This window comes from Xiphophorus hellerii, chromosome 8 (assembly GCF_003331165.1).
Source record: "Xiphophorus hellerii strain 12219 chromosome 8, Xiphophorus_hellerii-4.1, whole genome shotgun sequence".
Classification (NCBI taxonomy): Eukaryota; Metazoa; Chordata; class Actinopteri; order Cyprinodontiformes; family Poeciliidae; genus Xiphophorus; species Xiphophorus hellerii.
Window position 1 is genome coordinate 10,011,080 of NC_045679.1, and position 24,099 is coordinate 10,035,178.

A 24,099-nucleotide genomic window follows, 5' to 3' on the forward strand; every position below is an offset into this window, starting at 1 on the left:
AATAATGGCTGGACATTGCATGCTCATTATATTTTCATATAGTTATACAGATGAGTGTGCATTCTCTAGGTCTTACAGACATGTTATGATGAAACTGCTATCTAATGTTGAGTCACATCTAATTTAGGCCACTGTGTAGGTATTACTCAGTGGGATAACGTTCTGCTCATTATTTTTGAGTTTTACTGCCATTCTGCTTCTCGCGTCCTAACAGAACTAGTAAGTTCTGAAGCTAAATGGTGGATTTTCCAAGCAGTTCTTTGATGGAAAATAGGAAGGACAGATGTTTTAAAATGCATTTTTTGGCAAAACTGTGATCTGTTCTAAAAACAATTTGTGAAATAAAAAGATATTCTAGTTTTATTATGTCAGACAGTGATTTTTGCGGATTTGGTTGGAGCACATCATGAACTTGAGAGTTTGGAATGCTATTTTGTAACATAAGAAAAGCAAGGATAAAGACAAGAAACATAAAAGCTCTATCTTACTTCAAGTAACAAGAAAAGATTTAATATTTGGAAAAAAAAGAAAAAAAAGTATCTAAATAATTAGGCAGGGTGAAAAATACCATTGAAAGATCTGATTGTTTACATTGGGTGTCTTCTCCCCATGAATTAGGAGAGTTAGGAGAGTTAAAAGAGAACGTTTCATATTTGTAATTGTAAGATTATAATAATCAATAAATTAAGGGATGTGATCCAATTAGGTTTGTTTGCCAGATTAAAAGTATGTTTTGAAAAGCAGTCTTTAAGCAGGCATTAGACATATGTTTCATAAGCTCATCGTCCTGTATTTAAAATGTTTTTCTGATCTGATGCATTATTTAAAATATTAGCAACAAGCGGAACATCATCATAATAAAATAAATAAAGGGTCAGCGTTTGGGTTAATCCATTTAAAATGTTTCACTTAGTGAAATGAGTCACTGAGAAAATAACTTTTTAATAGTATTCTAATTGACTGAATATGACAAAGCATATTGTGAATTCATTCTGCTGTTTTGTGTGACTGTGTTCTAAAATTAGTGTCCTGTTTTCTAGCTGTCATACTGAAGATTTAAACTGTAGTACTTTTGTTCAGAGCATCTTTTTAGAAAATAAACAGCATATATTTCAGATGGGGATACAAGCCTAACTTTTCACCGTGCCAGCCCTTATGCCACACCGTACACTGTGTGCTCGAAGCTAACAAGAGTCTGTCAGGAATCGATATCTGGCATGAAAAACGATGTGACTTTCAGTTGCCGTGGCTGCATCAATCACACCATTAGCATCAGCTCATCTCTCGACACCAACTTGGGAGTCATCCTTCCCGCCCTCCCCTATATGCTCTATCCCGTTTTTCCTCTCCTTCTCCTCTTCATCCAACCTCTCTTTCTCGCTCACTCTCTCCTCTTTTTTCCTCCCTCTCTCCCTCCCTGCCAACTCAGCGGATGCCCCTTGTCACAGCTCCTATTTCAGCCTTCTGAAGTTTCCTAATTGATCGCAATTAGAGCTGCTGCAGAGCAAAGCGATGAGGAGGAGGAGGTGGAGGAGGGAGGGGAATGGGTGGGCACAGAACCTGAGATGTGGACAGAAAGAGAGCGTGCATGTGTTTTAAATGACACACGGAAAGTGATAAAAATGAATCATCTTCTTTTAAGGTCATATACACTGTATATTGTACAGTTATTGTTGCTGCTGCACTAAGTTTGACCACACATTGTTTTTATTATGGGTTTCAGGAAAGGTCAGACAATATTATAGAAAAAGCCAGATGGGAGGAGAGGACAAAGAAGAAAGACATAAAAAAGTGACAGTAGGTATAAGACAAAACAACGGTTAAGTAAACAGAATATTGGATTGGTCCTGTTTTATCATGTTCAAAAAATTGTTTTTATGAATTTGAGTGTGTGTCAAAGTACAAGAACTTCTCCACTGAAGCAGTATTTAGATTTTAGTAATGAATACAAACTAGGGTGCCAATGTGACATTCATTTTTGAACATGTTTAGAAAATGTTTTTAGCAACAATCAGAATCTCTTTTTAAATCAATGAGATAATAGCTTGATAAATCACAAGCTTGTTTAAAAAATCTGCAATTAGTTTAAAATGTTCTAATAGGAGTCTCAGTAAAATCAGAATAAGTACATCTTTAATTTGATTACATTTATTCAATAATAAAAAAAAATACTCTAAGAAATGACTTTACACAGCAAAAAAAAAAAATCAGTGCCACAGTTAAAGACCTGACCAAAAATTTAGATAAAATAAATAGAATTGATCTATATTTTTTTGTTATTTATTGATTCTAGTCTCTAGAAGCATTTTTATAATTCATAACTTGACCTGTATCCCCACATGACATACCTCTATTCATCTTAGCCATTCTACAACCCAAACTAAGGAGTGCTAAAGATATGAAAACTCAGACGTAAACAAAGAAAAAGATAAAAGTGCATGAAAAACAACTTTTGCATGAACACGTTTGGAAAATTTCTTCAGAGGCAGACTGGAACGGTTTTTTTTTTTGTTTGTTTTTTTTAAAGAAATGTGACAGCCGAGGGTGACAGACAGAGCGAGCAGAAGATTTGTAATAGGCAGATAAAGAGATAGAGAGGCAGAATGACAAAGAGGAAGAATAACAATGGTGCCAAAGCTCCTTCCATCCTTCTTGCAAACATCACTGATCCCCCTTTTTCTCTCATTTAAATTCCTTTCTATTGTCATTTCAATCCAGGCCTAACCCCCACTGCCTGGCAAATACACACGCACACAATCACTCGCAAACACTCACGAACATTAGAGCGCACATGTATTGACCTCCGGCAGCAAGCGGGACAATCCCAAGGCGCAGAGCTCACACATCTCTGATAATCCTTATCAGTGAGCACACGCTGACAGTGTCTGCTGGAAAGAGAGGCTCAAGTTTCACCAGACCGCAGATGTCTGTGAGACCCTATCCATGCTAACATGGGTGGGGGAATGGGGAGCAGCTTGTCACCAAACATCCCCACTCTTGTCAGCCACACAAGGGCAAGCAGAGTAGCACGGCGCTCAGCTGTGCCTTGTCAACATGTATTGTTGACATGGCTAACTTTATTCTCTTCCTCGCCTAACACGGTGCAAAGAATTGTCAGCAGGCATGCTGCTATCAGTAGTGGCCGCTTGAAACATACTCAAGGCATCTAATAGCACAAACAAGCCTCGAGTGGAATGTCTAGTCAGCGTGGTTAGGACATGGTTCATTATTACAAATTCGGGGCGCATCATTACCTTGTCAGCACCTCCTTGTCAGAAATGAAAGCTGATCCTGACCTAAATATTGCGGAGGCAAGCGGCAAAGGAATTTTCTAAAAGTAGAGCATTAATACGTTTGTATAATTTATTTCATTAATGCTCCAGTAATAAAAAATGTCTAGTCAAATATTGGAAATAAGGACAAATTATCTAGCATGTGTTGTAGATAAGATACATTCCATTTATCAACAAAATCGGAGTCAGAGTTCCAGAATGAAACGGTTTTCCAAAACAGGTCATTTAAATGTAATAGACTGTCTGAGGCAAGGGTCAAAGAGACCCATGGCAGTAATACATTTACTGCAGATTGACTGGAAATAAATATGACACAATAGACAAACAAACAACAACAACAAGCAATGTATTTGAAGTTTGACAAAACTTCACTGACAAATAGTGTCAAGAAAGAGACACATTTATTCAATCATAATTATATAAAAGATACAAATTATTCCTATATTGCTGTTTCTAAATGAAAACTATTACTGCCTATTCTTTCTGAAATGTCCCTCATCTACATCTCTTTGTTTAGAACGTTAACTAGTAAACTCTATTAAGAGGTGTTATGGGGAAAAATGAAAGAAAATTACCCATACTGAATAGGAGGAAAATTTATCCTGACACCTGACATAATGAGTGAACTTGGAAGACGTCTGAGGTCATTTTAAATCTATTAGGACAGCACAGGCTTTTAGGTAACACACAGACACATACGCCCACGCGCACACCCACAGATCTGCACACTTGTTGGTGAAACAGCAGCTTACGCAAGCACAGGCAAAGATGAAGAAAATCATTTTTAAAAATGTACTTGTCATAATTGTAGAACCCAAAAGTCAATTTCAAAGTCAATTAATGGCAAAACTCACTTGCAAAGGAGGAAATCAGGAAGTGAAACAGACAAATCAATGCCAATATGATTTGAAAGGAAAAGATGAATCTGTGTGTATGAGGGACAGCATGCATGTGTAAAGGTGATTCTGCCGCCCATGCAACCCAGGGAAATCAAAACACAAACTCTCACATTACTGGTGACCCGGCCAGGCCCCCTGCCATTGACAACCATCAGAAACACCACCACACACAGACACACTCATCAGCAGGCGATCCATGCACTTTGCAGAGATGCATGTCAGTGGGAACTGTTGCGGTGGTCAAAAACAGAAAGGAAGAGTTGCATCTCCATGGGCTGTCTCACATCTACAACTGATGGAGGCTTCTTTAAATGCTAAGTGAATAGCTATGAGGCAGAATATACATCACTCTTTAAGCTATTCCATCTGATCTCCACTCCCTAAGACCAGGATTGTATCGCAGAACCTTTTAGAAATGATAAATCAAATTACCAATTTAATGCTTTTTTGCAGTTTATTATTTAGTCCTCTACTTACAACACTGGAACCCTTTAAATGAAAACTACAGTAATGTTAGCTCATTCCCCTTGTAAAGTTGCCAATTTATACAAGCTTTGAAGTAAATACTTCATACTTCTTGATTCCATCTCCTGAGTCCAATAAAGATAAAAAAAATACAAATATAAAATTCCACATCTCATTTTATCTGTAAAAACACATATATGCTGATCCGATTTTTATTTCCTCTAAAGGTTATCTATTTATAACTATTGTCTGTACACTATGAGCATGTGAAAAAGTCTAGTTCCTTGTTTGTGCAAACAATCTTAGTCAATGTAGTTGATTCGAATCAACCTCATTGGGCAATATTTTTTACCACAGAATTTTGATTGGTTGATTAGCTATTTGCTATTTTACAGGTTATTAATTAAACTTGAGAATTTCTTTTGGACTGATAAAGAGAATAGTTCTTCTTGAAATGTTGACAGATCTGAGCTAGGTATTTGGCTCTTTATGCCTGTTTACATCCCGTCCTATTCACATTTTCAATACTTATCCATAGTGTCTTTCCGTTTAATTGCATAAAGACTAATTTCTTTTGTTTTTTGCACCTGTGGATTGCATGCATTGTTACCAGATCTGATATGTGCTTAATATCTTTGGTCTATATATAATATATTATTATAATACATATTAATTTGTCCAATAAAAATTTCCCTGCTGTATCAACAATGGACTCTGTTAAATCTCAAATTCTGTAAATAACCTTTAACTTCTGAGAGATTTTTTCAGTGGCAGAGTATTTGTTTCCTCATCATTTCACATATCCAACATTTCTGCATTTTGCTTGTTTCTTGTAAACGTGCATCACTGCAACCACCAGGCCACAAGACAGACGATCCCGAGCGGGAGAATAAATTCTTGAACTTGGACTCAATTATGGCAATGGCTGAAAAGAGATTCTCAGAGTAATTATGCTGCATTACACCTGTTTTTCAGCATAAGCCTAGAGCTTCAGCAGTCTACTGGTTAAATCCACTGGCACAGGGGAAATATGAGTGGGGGGGGAGCACATATGCAATGCCTACCCCCCCCCTCCGTCCACCACAATTGCAGTAAAGCTGCCCGAAAGCAAGGCTCATAAACTCCCGTTTGTTGTCTGCAGCAGTCAAGTGGAAAACAATTTGCATTTGGTAACTCTTTATGCAAATATCATTCTTCATTTATGTATAAATCTATTATGAATGACTTCAGGCAATTTTTTTTTATAATTTATTTTAGTGATATTTAATTTTAGCTTCAGCTCTGGATGAGTGAATAAAAGTGTGTATGCATACTATCCTTGCTCAAAGTAGTGCGGCAGGCTTGGACTTTCCTGTATGTAACCCAATAGTCCTGAGGTGTCTGAATGCGTTGCAGTGGCCTGCATGGAATCTGGATATCTGTCTACATGTGTGTCCATGCCGTCTGCATATTTCGTGTGGGCGTGCGTGTGCATGCGTGCACAGGCATGCCAGAAAGTTCCTCCCGGGTGGAGGCTAATACCTGCATTCCAACTTTTTCTGTATCTGACCGTCAACATATGTATGTCGCTGGCATTTCTGGTCAGAGGAACTTTATACGGCTCCCTAGAGTTCTTTCAACACCGACAGCTCCACACACACATTCATAGACTCACATATCCTTCTGCTGACACATGCATGTCACCACGGCAACCAGATACAACCTAAGATGTGATATTGGCAGAGTAGCAACAGTACCGGTGGTCTCAGAGGCTCCAAACATGCAGATTTCTCCTAATCATTTTAGAGAAAAACACTTGAGAATCTTGAAAATTCTACAAATCTTAGAATGTAGAGTTATTATTATTATTATTATTATTATGTACCAGCTATTGTACACACTGTGGTTTTTTTCTCACACGTGGCTCACATTGTTAACTTGAACTTGAGTGTTCGTTGTGAATGTAAGCTGCTTCAAAAGAATAAAAGGTTTCAAAATTGATGGAACAAAATTATAAAATGTTACAGCAATAGCTTATTGATAAGATTTTATTTTTAATCATTCACGGTTTTCACTCTCAAAAACTGTGAACAGTTCAGAAATACGAAAAGGGAAAATCAGGAAAGGGAAAAAAAGAAAAACTTTCATCTATGCAAAAATCCAAAGACAAGAATTACACTTACCATAGACTGGGGTAAATGTTGGCTCTGTCTTCCTCTTCACCCTGTCAGATAAAACATAGTCAGTCATTACGTTCAGGATTTGGGTTGAGTCTAAATGTATCTCCTCTGAAAAATGATTCAGCATTTTACATTTTATCATATTACAACTACCGACTTTAATGCATTTACTGAGATGTTAAGACAGAGTTAGATAAATTGGTGGATAACTGTGTAGCTGAAGGAAAAGAAAAACAAATTCTCCCTTTCTGTGAATTATCTCTGTGTACTCCAGCTTCCTTCCACAGTCCAAAAACATGGCTGTTAGGTTAATTAATCTCTCTACATTGTTCTTATGAATCAGTTTCTGTTGTACTTTGACCGATTGTCAGCATGTCTAGGCTGTATCCTGCATCTCTGCAATCCCTGTCTTCCCAATCCCACTCCCACTGGCAACCCTGAAAGGATAAATGGGTGTAGATAATGAATGGATAAAAAAAAATTAGGGCAAAATCACATCACACTTTTCAGATTGTGTGAACTCTTCCAATTTGGAACTCAAACACATAAATTTCTGAATAGAAATGCAGCATCAGTTTAGCCTTTCATCTATCTAATAAAAACATTAAAACGACAAAAAGTGGACTAAGGTGGCGTAAGTTTTTGAATTAGAAAAAAAACAAAAACAATTCAAAATAATGTACTACAATGTTTCTGTTTATCACATATAGTACAAATAAACACATAATATTAAAACGTTGTAAAGTGACAACAGGAACACAATGTGTTAACACTCTTGCAAGGCCTTGTAGCATTTATTGTTTTCCATATCTTTGTTATTGCAGATGGAAAATAATATTCAGCTTTGGACCTCATACGATGCTGGAGGGAGATACATTGCCCCTCGGAAAGCCACACCCCCAAGGATAAACATATTTTATATAGATATGAAATTTATAGTTTTTCCGGTTTGGATTTAGGTGATAATGGGGAAAAAAGTTAACTAATGCTTTCAATACTGAACACTTTGCAGCAGTCTTATCTCCACAGTGCATTTGCCATTTCTATCCATCTGGTTTCAATTCTTTCCACCTGCCCATCAGTCTGCAGCCATGGATAGGTGAGCCTATTACACGCTTCTCACACTGTTCAGTAGACACACTTCTACATGCATGCGCACCCCTCCACTCCCACAATATACACACTACCTTTTACTTTATGGTAATTTAACTTGTCATGCACATCAGCCAAATCTGCTCCTCTGTAAAACGGCTGTTAGTGAAGCCACATCAGGGCCCTGATGAAGTGGTTCAGAGTCCAGAACGAGGAGCTCAAACCAGCTCTTAGACCTCCAGCAAACACAAGACACAAACTAGCACAAAGTCATAGCATAAATTGTGCTTTAGAATACCTAATAACCTCAGGAATTCTCAGAAGAACTTGGAGGAGAATGCCAGATAAATAAAGTGAAATTAAATACAGGTAAGCAATGCAAGTCTGACTTGCTTACTTGTTTAACTCAAGTAACATGCATACCTTCTGTGAATGGATTAAATAAATTAGATCAAAATCACTCCACACTTTTCAGATTGAGGGTCTTGTTTAACTCAAATAACATTAAATGTACAGACATTCTATGTCTATGTTTTTAACTTTCATTCTATGAATGAAAGGTGAAAATAATAACTATATGCTGGAAAATTACACACTTGATCCTAAATTTCAAGATTTATTTGAGGATACCATATCAGCTAAAAGCAAATTATAATGTGATTTTTCATTGAAACAGCACATTCCTCATAATTAATCCTAAACATGAAAGAATTAACTCCCTAGAGGATGAGAACAGACGTATATTTGACTTTTTCCTTCTTTTTTTTTACATAATCTTTAATTGATTTCTTTTCATAATTTATCATCCTTAAAATGTTTACATATTTTTTTATTCTAACATATATTTTATATAAAGTTTGATTTAATTTAACTCAATTTGATAAGTAACTAGTTAACAAATTAGTTGCCCATCAAATTATGTGTTGATCTACCACATAAAATCACAAAAACATAAATTAAAGTTGTTATACAATGAAAAAATATCTAGGATTTGATGAAGTATATGTTTTTATTCATTTATCTATTGCAGCACAGAGTTAAGGGTCACCATCATATATGTAACTGAGGGCATCAGTGTCTTCAAGGCTATTTCTTTCTTTCCAGAAAACCTGTCCCAGGCCAAGGCTGCCTGTTTCGCTTGCAGACAAAATAGAAAATAAATAAATAAAGACAAAGTGTATTTGCTGATACTGCTGGGCTCCAATGTTGCAGGATGTGCTATCATGTGAAACATCACTTTTTAGTCAACTACACACTTTCTCTGCACATACAGTTATGTTTATTGCACCTCAATCCACCTCTCAGCTTGTCTTGACCTCCTTTGCTCTCTCTGTCACTTTGCCCTACTATGAGTTTTTCAAGCTCCAAAAGCACTTTTTGTCTATTTATGTTGTGTCAGTGTTCCCCCAGACCTTGACGCCAGCTGTACTACTTCAGTTCAGCAGCTCCCGAACTCTCTGGGTGACACATTAAGCTCCATGCAAGCAGAAAACAAACAAATATTGTCAGAGCTGAATAATAATACAGCAAATAACACAAAAATAAAACCAAATACATCAGCAAAAAAAAAAAAAAATTTAAATCCCACAGGCCTTTTTGCAGTTCCAAAGAGGGTGCATTAGCAGGCAAGTCTAAAATTGCTGGGATGGGAGAAGACTGAATTGTGATCATGCAAGTAAAATAAATAAATAAATACAAAATACAAGAGAATAAGTGAAAGGTCTAAATATGCTGTAGCTACGCGAGAAAGGATTCAAATAGATTGGAGAGTGTGTGAATAGTGAGAGACGACTCTCAGAGATAATTACACACTCAGCACGTGTCTTTTCACCACCCCAATAACAAATCACATGGTTTCACAACCAGACACACCAAAAGTCTACTCCAGAACTTTTTGTTCTGCAACAACACTTTGTCAGAAATGAAACTAATTTAAAGCAGAAAAACATGCAAAAAAAAGTTTTTGATTATTTATTATGTTTTTTCCTTTTCTTTTAATAATACACAGTCAAAAAACTATGGCACATCATCATGGGAGAATTTTTATTTCAAACGGCAAAACTTGATAAAAATCTTTGAATGATGCTGCAACATTTTGATTTATGGAATACTAAAAATCTAATGGTAAGCTTGGTCTCTAACAATGGCATGGCTGCTTGCCTAGTGTCCTGGTCTTATAATACACTTTGCAAATATTTAAGCCGCCAGCTAAAAGATGGGATTATGTGCATGAATTTTTCTGTGTCTTTTAGTCGATAATCAGATGAAAAAAATACTTTTGGGAAGAGTGCATGATTCATTCACTGACATACAGGATGGCAGACGCTGCTGCTGTAGCACTTATTCAGTCCAAACAGAAAAGTGTGAATTCATAATCACAGATTGTTTCAACTTTATTCAATATCTTCATATTGTACTGATTTTCACCAGTTACTGTACTGTAAAACAAACCTGACCCATCAGTACTCCATATTCCTGCCTTATTTCACTTCCTGAATACATCTTTACAGCCGAGCCTGACAAATTATGTGTGCAGGGCAATAATGCTCATAATCGCCATCAAATATTAAGACTAAAAGTGGCCTAATACAAATTGCTTAAGTATACAGGTAATGGAAGGTTTATCTACATTATATACAACAATGTGATGGCACACAGAAAAAAATTAATATTTATTGTAAAAAAGTTAGCAAATTTGTTCTCACAGGAACTAGAAACTTTGATTGTATGTTTATGAAAAGTTGGTAAACATGTGATGTTTTAGGGTGGGGAATCTAAACGTAAAGAAATAAATCACAGCTTGTGAATTTATTTAAGTACATGTTAGGTATATTTTTGAAGTATGTGCATTATTCATGCACCACCATTTTATATAGCACAAGTACTGTATATTGGAATGATGTGTGAAATATATAATCTGCTACCTTTGCTATATTATGACATATCAGTGTTTTTTTTATTTTTTTTGTTTTTTTTACTTTTTGTACTGATTGCTCGGCCATCTGGAGGCCAGAGGTAAATGTTTTATGTACAATCTGAGTTTATTAAAGCAACTTAATTGATAGCTGTAGGAAACAGGTCCAGTTCTCCTTCTATGTCAGTCACTTCAAGAGATAAGCATGCAGAGGTGGGTGAGTGAATCTCCAATGCAGACAGAACCTCTGCATACTAATCATGAGATTAAGAAGCATCATTGTAGTGAAATTTGCCCAGAAATTCTAAATTTCGAAAAGTTCGGTATCTGTACATCACAATGCTAATGAAATAAGGCTTTGCTGGAGATTATATTTCAGTTATTTATTTCAGCAAAGCTACTACCATCATAGGCATAGAAATTCACACTGATGTTGCATACTAAAGTTGTGTATCTTTGTTCTCCAATAAAAAAGGCAGGTATGCAAAAGTCTGAAAGGTGATAAGATATTAACAGATGTTCTCGTCTTACAAGGAAGCTTACTGAAAAAATTATAACTATAGCTTGTACCCATTCATTCATCGATGTCCTATACCCGCTTTTCCTAATCGGGTGAAGAGGTTTGTTGGAGACACAGAGAACAGACAACCATACATACTTAATGACCGTTAGAGTAAACAATTAACTTAAAATCCATATTTTGGGGATGTGGGAGAAAGCCAGAGGCCATGGAGAGATCACACACATCCACCTGGAGAACATGCACACTCCATGCAGAATGGCTCCAGATAGAAGTGAAACGCAATATATTCTTGGTAGAGAACAGTGCGGACAACTGTCCTGCAATTAGTTTTAAGCAAACTTGAACAGAACGTAATAGTTTCATGCACCTTAGCCAGAGTGGAAATAAGTTTGGACAAAAAGCTAAAGTCAAGGCAGACAATTATAAGGTTATGCTTGCATGCTGCCCCTTTAAATCAATGCACTTAAAGAAGTCCTAAAAGCAACTGACCAGAGCATTGTTGGAAATCCAATACGAATTTAGCTGACAGCTCACCGATTATTTACTTCTTTCTTCTTTCTCTTTTTGTTCTCTCGGAATGAGGCCTATAATTAGCCAACTGCAAGAAAAGTTTAGGAAAGAGTGTGGAGAGACACTGTATGTGACTGCTCTGCTCTTAAAGGTAAAATTATTTAAAACATAAGGCTAACCTCACACTGTATCTGTCAAATACATTCAGCAAAGTACACAAATGTCAAAGGCAAGATTGTTTGTTCCAAATGAGCAAAATATTTATGCACTCTATCTAAAACAAGCTGCAGCATAAGTGCTATCAAATATAAGCTACCCTACTGGATTTAAAAAATCTGCAATGATAGAGTAGAGATGCCCAATCTGTACCACTAAGCAGTTTTCTAAGTCTCATCTATAAGTGCTAAAGTGAACAGCTGTGTCCACAGAAATAGTACCAGAGTGGTGGCTGAAACAGCATCTGCAAAATCCCATCAGTGAAAGAGCACATGGGACATAGAATTACAAAAGAACATAAACAGGAGCAGGAGGATCTTAATTGTGTCCTGTCTCTAAATTTGCAAGTCATCTTAAAGTCATAAAAAAATAAATAATAAAATCCAATTAAAAAAAAAAATGTTTTCCACCTTTCAGTTTTAGTCCGTTTCAACTTATTTGTTGCACTGAAATGAACCAGGTCTTTAAACAAAGCTGACCAGAAAAGAGAACCTGAGAAAAAAGAAGTTTTTTAATGATCATTTCATTTTTTAGGAGAAAAAAACTTAATTGAAACCAACCTGACCCTATATGAAAAGATACTTCTCCAATCTAATAAATTATGAAATAACTGTTTGAACAGATTTTTGGGGTCAGTCTATGTAATTACATGAAGGCCTTAGTCCAGATCTGGAGAATTATAAAATCATAGAATCCACTTAAATCTCAAAACGCAACACAACATACAACAATCTATAAAAATTGACAAACATATTGACAAACAAAATTGAAAGGCCAGTTTTGAAGTGAACTGGAATTTAAGTCCAGACTGGTTTGTCTGGACTTAAATCCAGTCACATTGATGTGGCATGACCTTAAACATGCTGCTCATGCTAAAATAAACAACAAAACTCTCCAATGTAGCTGAGTTGAAGCAATTCAAAAACTTATTTTAACATTTAAGTGCAACAAAAAAGAAAAAAAAGGGGGTGAATACATTTTCACAAAAATACACTGCAGAGTTTTTAAATCATAGGTTAAAAGCAGTAAACTGGACATGGAGGGTTCACTGTGTAAGAACGATAATCGGTTTCATAACCGTCATCTGACCGAGCACATCACCGAGCAGATGCGTTTTACTAACGTAAAAGGACGATCGAGGTCTTTGTTATGGTGTGGTGTGGAGCAAACAGAAAGGACAGAGAGAGGAAGGCAAATGAGGACTTTTATCAGCCCAGTAAAGATTAAAGGGAGTAAATGTGAGTCTCACAGCAATAAGACCATGCAAAGCAAATGTGGCCATTAATGCAAACCCAACAAGGACTGTATGTTCACTGTGTAATGCATTTGAAATATAAACTAAGTAGTCATCTTTAAAAGATGCATACAAGCTGCTCTTTTCTTTGTATAAAAAATTTATAATCATAATTACTGTATATCCATATACAGTACTAAAAGACATTACTCCTCCATATGTATGTTCATCATTTCTATAATGATGGAAATATGAAACCTGCATGGAGTCTGAGCCTTTTAACAAACAGTAGGAGACATGGTAAAAATGGAACATTTGGAAAGGAAAGGTACATTTAAACTACTTCAATTTCTCAGTCCAGTGACTAAAACTTTACTTTAATTGTATCAATGTACATTTACGGAGACCTGCATGACACTGTCATGGCTGTTAAAGTGTGTCATTATAAGATAAAGTGCTTTGTTTCTCGCAGAGACCAAGGTGTGAAAATGAAGCCCTTTATTTACAGTGTGTCTTCCTGCCTGACTTGCTTTTCCTTCACGCATTGATAAACACCAGAGGGGCTTTATAGATCCTGCCGGAGATCATGGTCAGAATAGAGGTCAGCCGAGCTTCAACTGCCAGTGAGGGTTGTGCTTACAGTGAACTTACAGGTAACTTACAGTTACAGTTACCTGTAAGTTACACATAGCTCTTTTTTCAGAGTGAAGTGAATAATACATATAATTAGAAACAATTAAGACATGTTTCTGATGTACAAATCAACTGTGACACCTTTTATAATTATATTCAACAAATTAGAATATGCATTCCGATGAGGTTTGTCAGATAAAATGTACCTTTTTAAAAATAATAACCTCTGAGTAGGTTTTAAACATGTTTCTTATTAATTTAAAATTTCTGAACTGTTTTCTCTTATTTTGTTTTGCTTGATGCAATTTTTTATTTTATTTTAAATATTCTTTCATTAGCTGTATAAGCAGAAAATCCTCATCATCATTAACAGAAATAAAGAATAATGAGTTTCACTCACAGAATTGAGTTACTAAAATAAGTTACGTTTTTAATTAGATTCTTATTTACTGAATGGGTCTTTATATCCAATTATTCCAGAACTTGAAACTTAAGCAGGTCAAAGCTTAGGTTTTGTACCCATCAATAAACAATTAGAATGTCTGTAATACATATGCATTCCTAACATTTATAGACATTCAGTAGAGTTTGGTGAGTGAGGGGAAATTAGAAGGTCATTGTTGCATCCCCATGTCCAGGTTTTGGTTTAATTAACACCATGTTGACTATAAAATAAATAAGCCTGGCATAAAAGTCTTTACAGTACAAAAAAAGTACATTTGGTGCATGGTAGCTCTCTTATTTCAGTTTTACAGCTTAATAAGCATTGGGTCCATTTGACTTAGGCAACAAGGGGTTAACAAGACAAAAAAGAAAATTGATCCAATAATTGCATCCATTACAACAGATGTAGAGATTGGTTTGGAGTGAAATGGGGCTCACTTTTCTACTTTATAATGTTCTACACCAGTCTGATTGCTGATGGGTTTATAGCTGAAATTTCAGCATGGAAGGTGAGGGCACTCTTCCCTACAATTATCATCTTTAACCCTCTATGGCATGGCGTTGCCCGCAGGCAACAAACCACATATCTATACCTCACGTTGCTCCTTTATTTTATTTTTTGGGGGGCGTGATTTAAAGTGCCACCAGACATATTTTTATCCAAATAAAAGGTATTGAGGTCCAGGTGACCTTTTACTTGGAAGGTCACCTGCTTTTTATTGAGCAGAGATGCAGGGTACACCTTGCCTCCTACTTGTAAGTTACAGATCACTTTTCTTCATGGCTAAATTTTGGGTAACTCTAACTAAAAATATTTTCATGTCTGTGAGTATGTAAAGAAGCATTGTAGGTCATTTAAATAAATTTTTTAATATAATTTATATGCTAAAACTGTGTTTTGTTCTTTGTTGCCTCAGGGCAACATTGCGCAGTAGGGGTCCTTTTGTTCAGACAATATTATTCTAGTGCGTTGATATGCAGTTGATTACAAAATAATTATCACAGTCAATTTTTTAACTGTATTATTGACTAACAGCAACAGGAGATGAATGCAAGCTCATTTCATGGACAAAAAGTGCATGGTTCATAAGTTGGGGACATTCTCGATGAAAACATGAGGATCCACTGTACCACCATTATTTCATTGTTTGTTTATCCTCAAAACTAACTTCAGTCCAAAAGGGCAATAAGCTGGTCATTAATGAATAAATGGCCCTATTCCAAGGCAGGCAAAGACTGAAGCAATATCTGCCAAAACCAAAAATATGGGGCTGCAGGGTACTTCATATGGCTGGTGCAGATTGTGTTCCTTACAACTTTAAAACTTACACAGGGCGAGTCGTGCCACCACCAATCTACCAGACATGGGAGCTGGTGGACATGTTGTCCTTTGCTTGGCTCAAATTCTACAAAGGAATCAAAATTACAAACTCTTTAAAAAAGAACCTGCAGTCCTAACTCCAGTCACTGATGTGAATCTGGTCGCTACAACCCATGGATAATCAGATAAACAGATGGTGATTCACATGTATGTCAATAATCAAGTACCAGAAATGTGACATACACTCTTTTTCACATCAGCAAGCAATTCCTACCTGATGCTTTACACATAATAGGGAAAAAGACTGATGGCAACATCCTTAGTGATTCTAACTCTGCCAAACATACACGTACAAACACACAAATGCTCGTTTTAGTAGTTTTCTTAAATGTACCATTAGTTAATGAAAGTTTGTTTATTTTATATTTGGTAAGTTGGAACCATGTCTGATTTATTTTTGTCAACAGAAAGTTTTTTTTTATGAATATAGTTTTTGTTTGATTTGTATTTAATTTCTCATAATCACTGTAGAAAACCTTGGTGTTTTAGACCCCCTGTAGCACAATGTTGCCCTGAGGCAACAAACCCAAATCTGGTTCCGGAAGGCATCAGGGTCCGATTTTATGATTGATATGTAACTAGGGACCACTAAGCTCCCAAAGAATGCAGGAAAATATTTGTTCCCCAAAAAACCTAAAAGTCATGCCATAGAGGGATAATACTGGTTGCTGTTTACAGATTGATCTATATTTGGCCAGGCCTGCAGAAGAAACATTCTGAGACTCTTCCACCAAAACATAGCCTAATACAAGTAAAGGTGATTTTAGCTAAATAAAGAAATGGGCATTGAAATATTAGGTGACTCAAGAGCAACAAAACCCCCAGATAATAAATAAAGAAAGCATTTATTGCTATGTTGGTCAAAAAGATACTTTAACGAATCAGTAAGGTTAACATACGAAGCTTTACAGTTTCTCAATTTTTGTTACATAACAATCACAAACTTCAGTGCATTTTTTTTTTTTTTTTTGCTATTGCGTGTATGTAATGTGAGGGAGGAGCTGTCACTAGCTAAAACGTAGTCTAAGAGTAAAGTCCGTGACGACATGCAACACGCACACATGCATACACACCCCCACCCGAAATAACTTACTTTTTGGTGTCCGCAAAAACTGCCACGGTTCGTTGTGAGTGCGGTGCACACATGGTATTACTGCCTCAGTTGTCATGTTCATTCTAACTTGTAGTTTTCAGCGTCAAACATTTCCCAAATATTCAAGCCAAGCTGTTTCCAGGCTGAACCAGGGATCACGTGATAACGTGTTTGTGATGTCATCGGGACGTTGTGTTAATTGAGAGTTTATTTTGGAAACAGGTTGTCTTTTTTTTTCTTTTTTTCTCAGTGTTATTATTATGTTATTTACTTTGTATACTCTAGAAGTAATTGTTTAGTTTTTTTTGTTCATTTGTTTGTTTTGTTTTTGTCTTCCTGTGGGCGGAGCCTGGGGCTATAAAAGACGGCTCTGCCTCCCCACAGGGAGTCAAACTGAGTTTTAACTATCAACAGGTCACACTGAAGGTGATGGACTTTTGAACTGCTCTATAGGTACTGCAGTTTTTTTGTTTGTTTTTTTTTTGTTTTGTTTTGTGTGTGTGTGACTGTTTTTAACCTGCCTGGACATCCATTGTAAATATGCTGCACAGCTTCTTGAACTTTTTTTCACCTGAAGATGAGCACAATAGTGAACTACGGCATTGGCCTATCATTTTTGTCCAAATCCCAACAGAACCCTGCCACACATAAGACAAATTGTCAAGTTAAAAGAAAACTAATGGTTCATAAATTGTCTTCTCCTTGGAGCAAATAAAAATCTCCAAATTAAACAGCTCATAAAATAAGACATTTTGAAATAAAAAGTACTGTGTGAAATGTAGCAAACAAGTTCCAGTGCAAAAAGAGAGGCAGGGGGTACGTTGCTAAAATAAGGGGAAGATTTTGTTATTCCTATTAATTTTCTAAAATGTGTGTTTTGTTGGCAAAATGTGAGGGAGCAAGATAACAAATTCCGCCAAGGTTGTTCAAACAACACAGTGACTGATTGTGCAGCCAACTGGGTACCGAGCAAGATCAAAATAGCTTGTGGATTTGAAAACGCAAGCATGCAGGGGAACTGAAAAAGAAGAACCGGGCCAAAATGAGCTTACACTGTCTATCAAAAAGAGTGGTGGGGCAGTGGGAAGGGTATTGGGGGGGACAGGGCAGGGACCAAGAGAGAGCAGCAAACTGACATGAAAATGAGGCAGTGCTTGGGGAAACGCAAGCAGGTTGTGACACCTGAGGTTTGTGAGGGGTTTCGGGTAGGTTGGCTCAGGACGATAAGATGACTGCCACCTTATCTGTAGTCGTCAGGCTGTTAGCACACACACATCCACCCCGACATATGAACACAAATGTGGGCTCACACAAAATCTGGCCAGGAAATGGTAGACGAAACACAGTTGGAAGATTGGCAGACAGGTGTTTGGGACTGTGACTGGAATTGACTCAGATGTCCATTTGTGTACTGCTGCTTGTGTGGTCTTGTGTATGTGTGTGGGTGTGCATGTGTGCGGGTGTGTGTGTATACTTTACAAAAGACACAAAAGGTTAAACCAATTAAAAAATGGCAGGAGAGGGATTCCAGGAAATCCAAGAGTAAATTAACATCTCATTTCATTTTTGAGCTTTTATATCAACTTCATTAGATGCAGAGCAAAATGAATCTGGATGTAATCAAAGCACAAAAAAACAGACACCATGCCAGATGTTGGATATTAGACAGGATGATATGAACATATGATCCTCATACGAAGCAGTCACACTAGTTCAGCCTATTTAAATACACTTAACCACAATTAGTAGCAGAAAAAATGTCACTAAATTTTGGTTTTGACAACAATCCTCTTTACATTGCAGCTCCAATAAACCTGCCACACAAAAAGCCCAGTAATTTGAAACTTTTTCATTGAAGTTGTTTCTTATTTCATTTTTATTCTCATTTTTAGCTTCCCTCCAGTGTTTTGTTTGTTTATGCTCAGTAGTAGAGAATTACAAATGTTTCGGCACTCGGCAGTGCAGGTTGAGTGTGAAAGGCCTCGTAAAAACAGAGGAAAATTCTTCAGATGTACAGAGCAGGAGCCATGTTTGCACACCAAATGACAAATGTATTTTCTAAGTTAACAAATTTTGATTGTGCGGTACCACTGTATTATCTCTAGCTTAGAGTGTTATTTCTTCTGATTAACATTTGCCAACATGAAAGCCAGGCTGATATTCTGATGTGTTTAGCTTGATATCATCGTCAATTCTTCTCTACAATAAATAAATATATTTCAAATGAATAAAAGAAAATATTACATTTGGGGAAAAAGTGATTGTATTTGTTTAAATAATGCTAATTACATGTAAAGTGTGGGATGCATTTCTATTAACCTCCCTCCCCCCTTTACTCTAATATCCCAAAGTAAAATTTAATACCACCAGTTTTCTTCAGAAGTTCTAGAATCAAGTTATGTGTGAGTAAAGGGCACGTTGAATACAGCTGTTATGTGAAAGGGGGAGGGTTGTTTTTTAAAAGCAGTGAACAACCTGCAAAAAGACTAATGGACACACCAGGCAGGTCTGGGAGAATGTTGTGAAGAAGTTTAAAACAGGATTATCATATAATATGTCATAGGCATTGAACGTCTCAGAACACTGTTGAATCCATAGTGTGAAAACAGAAAAAATATGAGATAAGTGCAAACCAGAACAGAGCAAGCGAAAGAAAAACACTGATGAGAAAAGAAGCTAAGAGCCCCATAGTGACCCTCTAAGAACTGCAGAGATCATCTGCTTAGGTGGGAGAATCTGTTGTCAGGAAAACTTTTTATTGTACATTTTAGAAAGCTGGCCCTGGTAGATTTCTGGCAAGAATAAGAGGATTGTTAAAATAACGTTTGAGAGGTTTTGCTTAAGATTTGCTATATGTAATGTATATAAAGCAGAAAACATGGGAAAGGAAAACTTTGGTAAGATGAAACCATAATTAACTCACCTAAGTTTACATGCAAATCACTGTTGTGCCAGAAAATGAACATTGCATATTATCCTGAGCACAAGATCCACATGGTATAATATAGTTATCACAGTGCGGTGCTATGGGGATACAGGAATACAGGGCAACCTTGGAAGAAATGTGTTATATTAGTACTTGAGAATCAAATCCAGAGGTCCAACTTCCTAAAATAATAAAGAGTGTGGTCAAGAAAGGAAGATGATATATAAATCAAAAGTAAGTAGGAAAAAACTGGAGACAAATTACAAATGATCAAATGTATTCACATCACCTGCTGAATTCTAATGACACTTTTAGACACTGACTGACAATCTCCATGTTTTCTTCAAACAATATGGCAAATAAACAATCCACACTTGAGTGAGGACGCTTGCACAGTAAATGATTTTAGATGTTTAAGTAAGTTGTACCTATTAACATGTAGAGAACATTTGGACTGAGACAATGAATGGAAGCTGCTGTAAAACCATTTCAATTGCAAAGGCATGGGGAAACAACTGAGCACACAAATAAACCCCTTTTGGTATTACCCTGTGGGATCCCACACAGTCACTTCTCATTTTTTCCAAACACCCATGGATCACACACCAACTCTGGGACAAACTGTACCTGTCCAAAGGGGAATGCAAGGGTGTATTTTCATATTATGAAACAAATCAACTTCATGATCCATTATTATTACTTTGGCAGACAGTGAGAGATGGAGATTTCATTTTTTTAAGCTCTGGCTGCTTTAATGTGAAGGCTTTGGGATGCAGTCTAGTGATTCTGTGGTCATCTGCCACCATAAATATTAATTACCAGCTATAGCTTAGCTATTTTACATTCATGTTATGCACTAGCCAAATAGAAAGCTTTATAAAAAAAATTGAGGCATATACATGTGGATGTCATAAGTGGTCATATTGAGTGCTTGGCTGTGCTTCATTGGTGTGTGTGCAGGTTCATGTGAGATAATGTGCAAATGTCTGAGTGTTCCAAGGACAGGCGATGATGGGAATTGTCCCAAAGGCTCCACGGTCCTTCTCTAATATACAGTAATAAGCCATCAGCACAGTGTATAACTAGTTAGACACATCATGACATTATTAAAAAAAGCTTGAACAAAGTCAAGTAAAAGTCAAAGCCTCGCCACATGGAAGATTACACTCACATTAGGTCAGTTATAACAAGTACACTAAAGGGCAAACAATAACTGCATGATATGATAAAAGGTGTTATTAGCTAAAATACTTTTTAGTCTTCTGATTTAAAGTCTTAGTCTTGCATGGCTAATTAAAGTACAAATAATAATTTAGCCTTACCCTTGTTTTTAGAAAACACTGCTCATGGAGACAAATCATAATTCTTCTATCTGCTACTTCATCCCTTCATTCTCTCTTTATGCCTGATCTATCAGTCCATTTATCCATTCTGCCTCCTGCATCCACTGGTCTCACTCTCCCTTTATCCTCTTATCTACTTAAATGTATTGTACAGCGCCATTCCAGGCCTGGTGTAGTATATACTGGCCATGAAGATATTGAACAGCACTCTGAATCACTGTCTCTGTTTACCCGTTTACCAAACAGATACAAGAAAAGCCCCTGTGTTGAAGCCACGGTTCAGCAGTTTCTAATTATGTGTTGAAGCCTAGACAGCATATTTCATATAGGTCCATAAAGGAGGGATAAGAGAAAAAAAAATGAAATGACATACACTGAAGCAGGAGAGTGGTAAACCAAAATTGTGACAGAAATAGGTTGAAGGGAAACTACAGACCTTATCATTCAGTCAAGTCAGTTGTTTTTTTGTGTTTTTTTTTGCAACAGCTCAATGTTTTGTTCGGTCTGCAACATTCTACTTAACAGCCATTATGTTAGTAATAGCTCAAGCCAAAAATACAATGCACATTCATTGGAAGATACATCAGTTTCCATGAGCACACATTTTAGTTTATAAGAGACTATACATGAAAATAATATACTAACTACTGAATAAATTTGTTATTGGTTTGGCTATTAAGATTTTCAAACTGATAATTTGCAGTTACGTCATTAAACGTGATCAATTTCTTGGAAGATGTCGATTTGTCCTAATACTCATACTTATGGAGGTAAATTAAAAACTATTTAGTCTCAATAATATTGCAAACTATTCATTAGAGAGAATGGAAAAACTGGCTGATGACTAGAATCAGACAATTTTATATTTGACTAGTCCTGATTGGCAATAGACTAGTCAGAAATTCAAATAGGATATTCTTTTAATCAGTGAATGTACCACACACTTCAGCACTTCCACTTTACAACAACAACACTCTTCAGTGTAGAAACTGTTACTGAGTAAGGAAGACCAAAGGTTTGCCATTTTCAGCATCTGTCAGGTATTCACATTTGAATTTTGAGCAATCAAAATCAAAATATGAGAAGTACTTCATAGGGAACATATGTTTTCCACAAAGGCTAATTGGGCATTTGTTCAGGAGGAATATATACCAGAGACATACTGTATACAGCATATGCTATTGATTTAGCTCATTTTCTTTTTTATAGAGTTTTGTGTTTTTGTACAACAGGTGAAAAAAATAAGCCATCTGCCACATGTCAATTTGGAAGCATGCTTGGGGCATTTTGTGGTATTTTTAAATGAGCAAATTGACAGATAACAGAAAGGTTGAAGATAGTACAGTAAAATGTCCATGTTATTCTCTAGTCAGCTTTCATTCTAATCTGTCAAAGATGTCAGATTTTGAAACTCTGGCATCCTTTTCAACATCTCCAAGTAACAGTAAGAACATATTATTTAGAGAACATGCACTAAGAATTCTGTTAAAAGTTAGTTATGCTAAAATGTTTTATTAGAATCAATATCTACTGTAAGATATTAAAAGGTGTTTAAAATATTAACTTCAAATCATTTGGGGTTTTTTAAACAGTGAAAGTGTTCTCAATCACCCATTGTGTCATGAAGCGGTGCGGTGAGGGGTGGTGAGGCAGACGCAGCGGACCCAGGTAAGATGAATAATGATTTTTAATGGAGGAAACTCAGTCCAAACAACAGGCAGCACGCACATTAGACGAGACACTGAATTGACACTGAATTGACAAGGACCCGACGAGGAACAAGGAACAGAGGTGGAGTTAAATACACAGCGGGTAATCACAGAACGAGACACACCTGGGAACAATCAAGGTGAGGACAGGACAATGAAGAGACTCAAGGACACAGAAAACTCGAAATTAACACACAGAAAACACAGAACACGACACATTGTTTATCTTCTGATATTGTTTTAGAAAAATTACGGTCAGAATTTAAGATTTGAATAAGTGCCTTCAAATAACTATTGAATAAACAAATGCCAATTATGGTATTTGGAATAAGTGTTGATGGTTTGCTTATTTTGGTATATTGATCTCTGGTTTCCTTAAAAACCAAGAACATTGCCCTGACATATCTACCCCCTGGCTTAAATGTGTATATCCAAGCTCAGAATCAATCTTTAGGTCATTTAGAAATGACCATTGACAGTCCAACTTCACATTATGAAGCAGTGCTGATGTACATTTACATATAACCCTCAGACTTACCCAGGCTACCACTTTGCATTTATTCCCTTGTCTAAACCTTAACCCAGAGGCAAGGTTTGAAGATCACAAAGTGAAGGTTAAAATGTGTCCCGACTTTGCCTTTCGGCAATTTCACATTAATTAGCAAACCTCTATGACTTTGATAGTACAGCTAAATGTGAAACACTCACTCGCGGACACACCAAACCACACACACACACCCCATCAGGAGGACATGCATACGTACACACAGCAGCTCTTCTCAGGGCTCGTTAATGAGTGATGTCATTAATGTTGGTGTACGGTTGCCAGCTGTAATATTTCCTGTGGTCATTAGACCATCTGGTGGCCTGACTCCTTGCATATCTCTCTCTGTCTCCACTTCTGCTGTTCAGTATTTCTGGTGGTTCAAAGCTCATGTGTCTTTATTTCTTTATATATTTGAGCAACTTTCAGTTAAAAGATTCAATGGATTTTTTAAATATATATATATATTAGAGGTATATATATATATAGCACTTTTCTACCCTGAAGTGGTTCTCAAAGACACTTCACATTATTTAGATATACAGTATCTTGATGCTGATCTTACTGTCCTTCTTTTGAAAGATGTTATTGCGCCATCAAATTACAAGCAAATTCCCTGGAGTGCAGCAGTATCTCTAATCCAATGGTGCTATTTTTTCTTCTTTGCATATTTTAAGCTTATTGGTTTATTTTTACAAATTGAACTGGAAGGGAACACCCT

At 36.5% G+C, this 24,099-nt stretch overlaps 1 protein-coding gene across 3 annotated transcripts in view; it reads right to left on the reverse strand.

Moving 5' to 3' along the window:
- The window catches only part of cntfr (ciliary neurotrophic factor receptor), a 235,475-nt gene that overhangs the window by 187,503 nt on the left and 23,873 nt on the right, over positions 1-24,099 (reverse strand). For 2 of the 3 annotated variants that reach the window (XM_032570005.1, XM_032570004.1), the window contains exon 2: positions 6,820-6,860. Coding sequence is in view for 2 of the 3 variants with exons in the window: in XM_032570004.1 (XP_032425895.1) it covers positions 6,820-6,822 (3 nt within the window). In the remaining variant the exon portion in view is untranslated. Of the gene's footprint in view, positions 1-6,819; positions 6,861-16,856; positions 16,925-24,099 lie in introns of those variants that run through there. The other variant, XM_032570003.1, reaches the window with a different exon arrangement.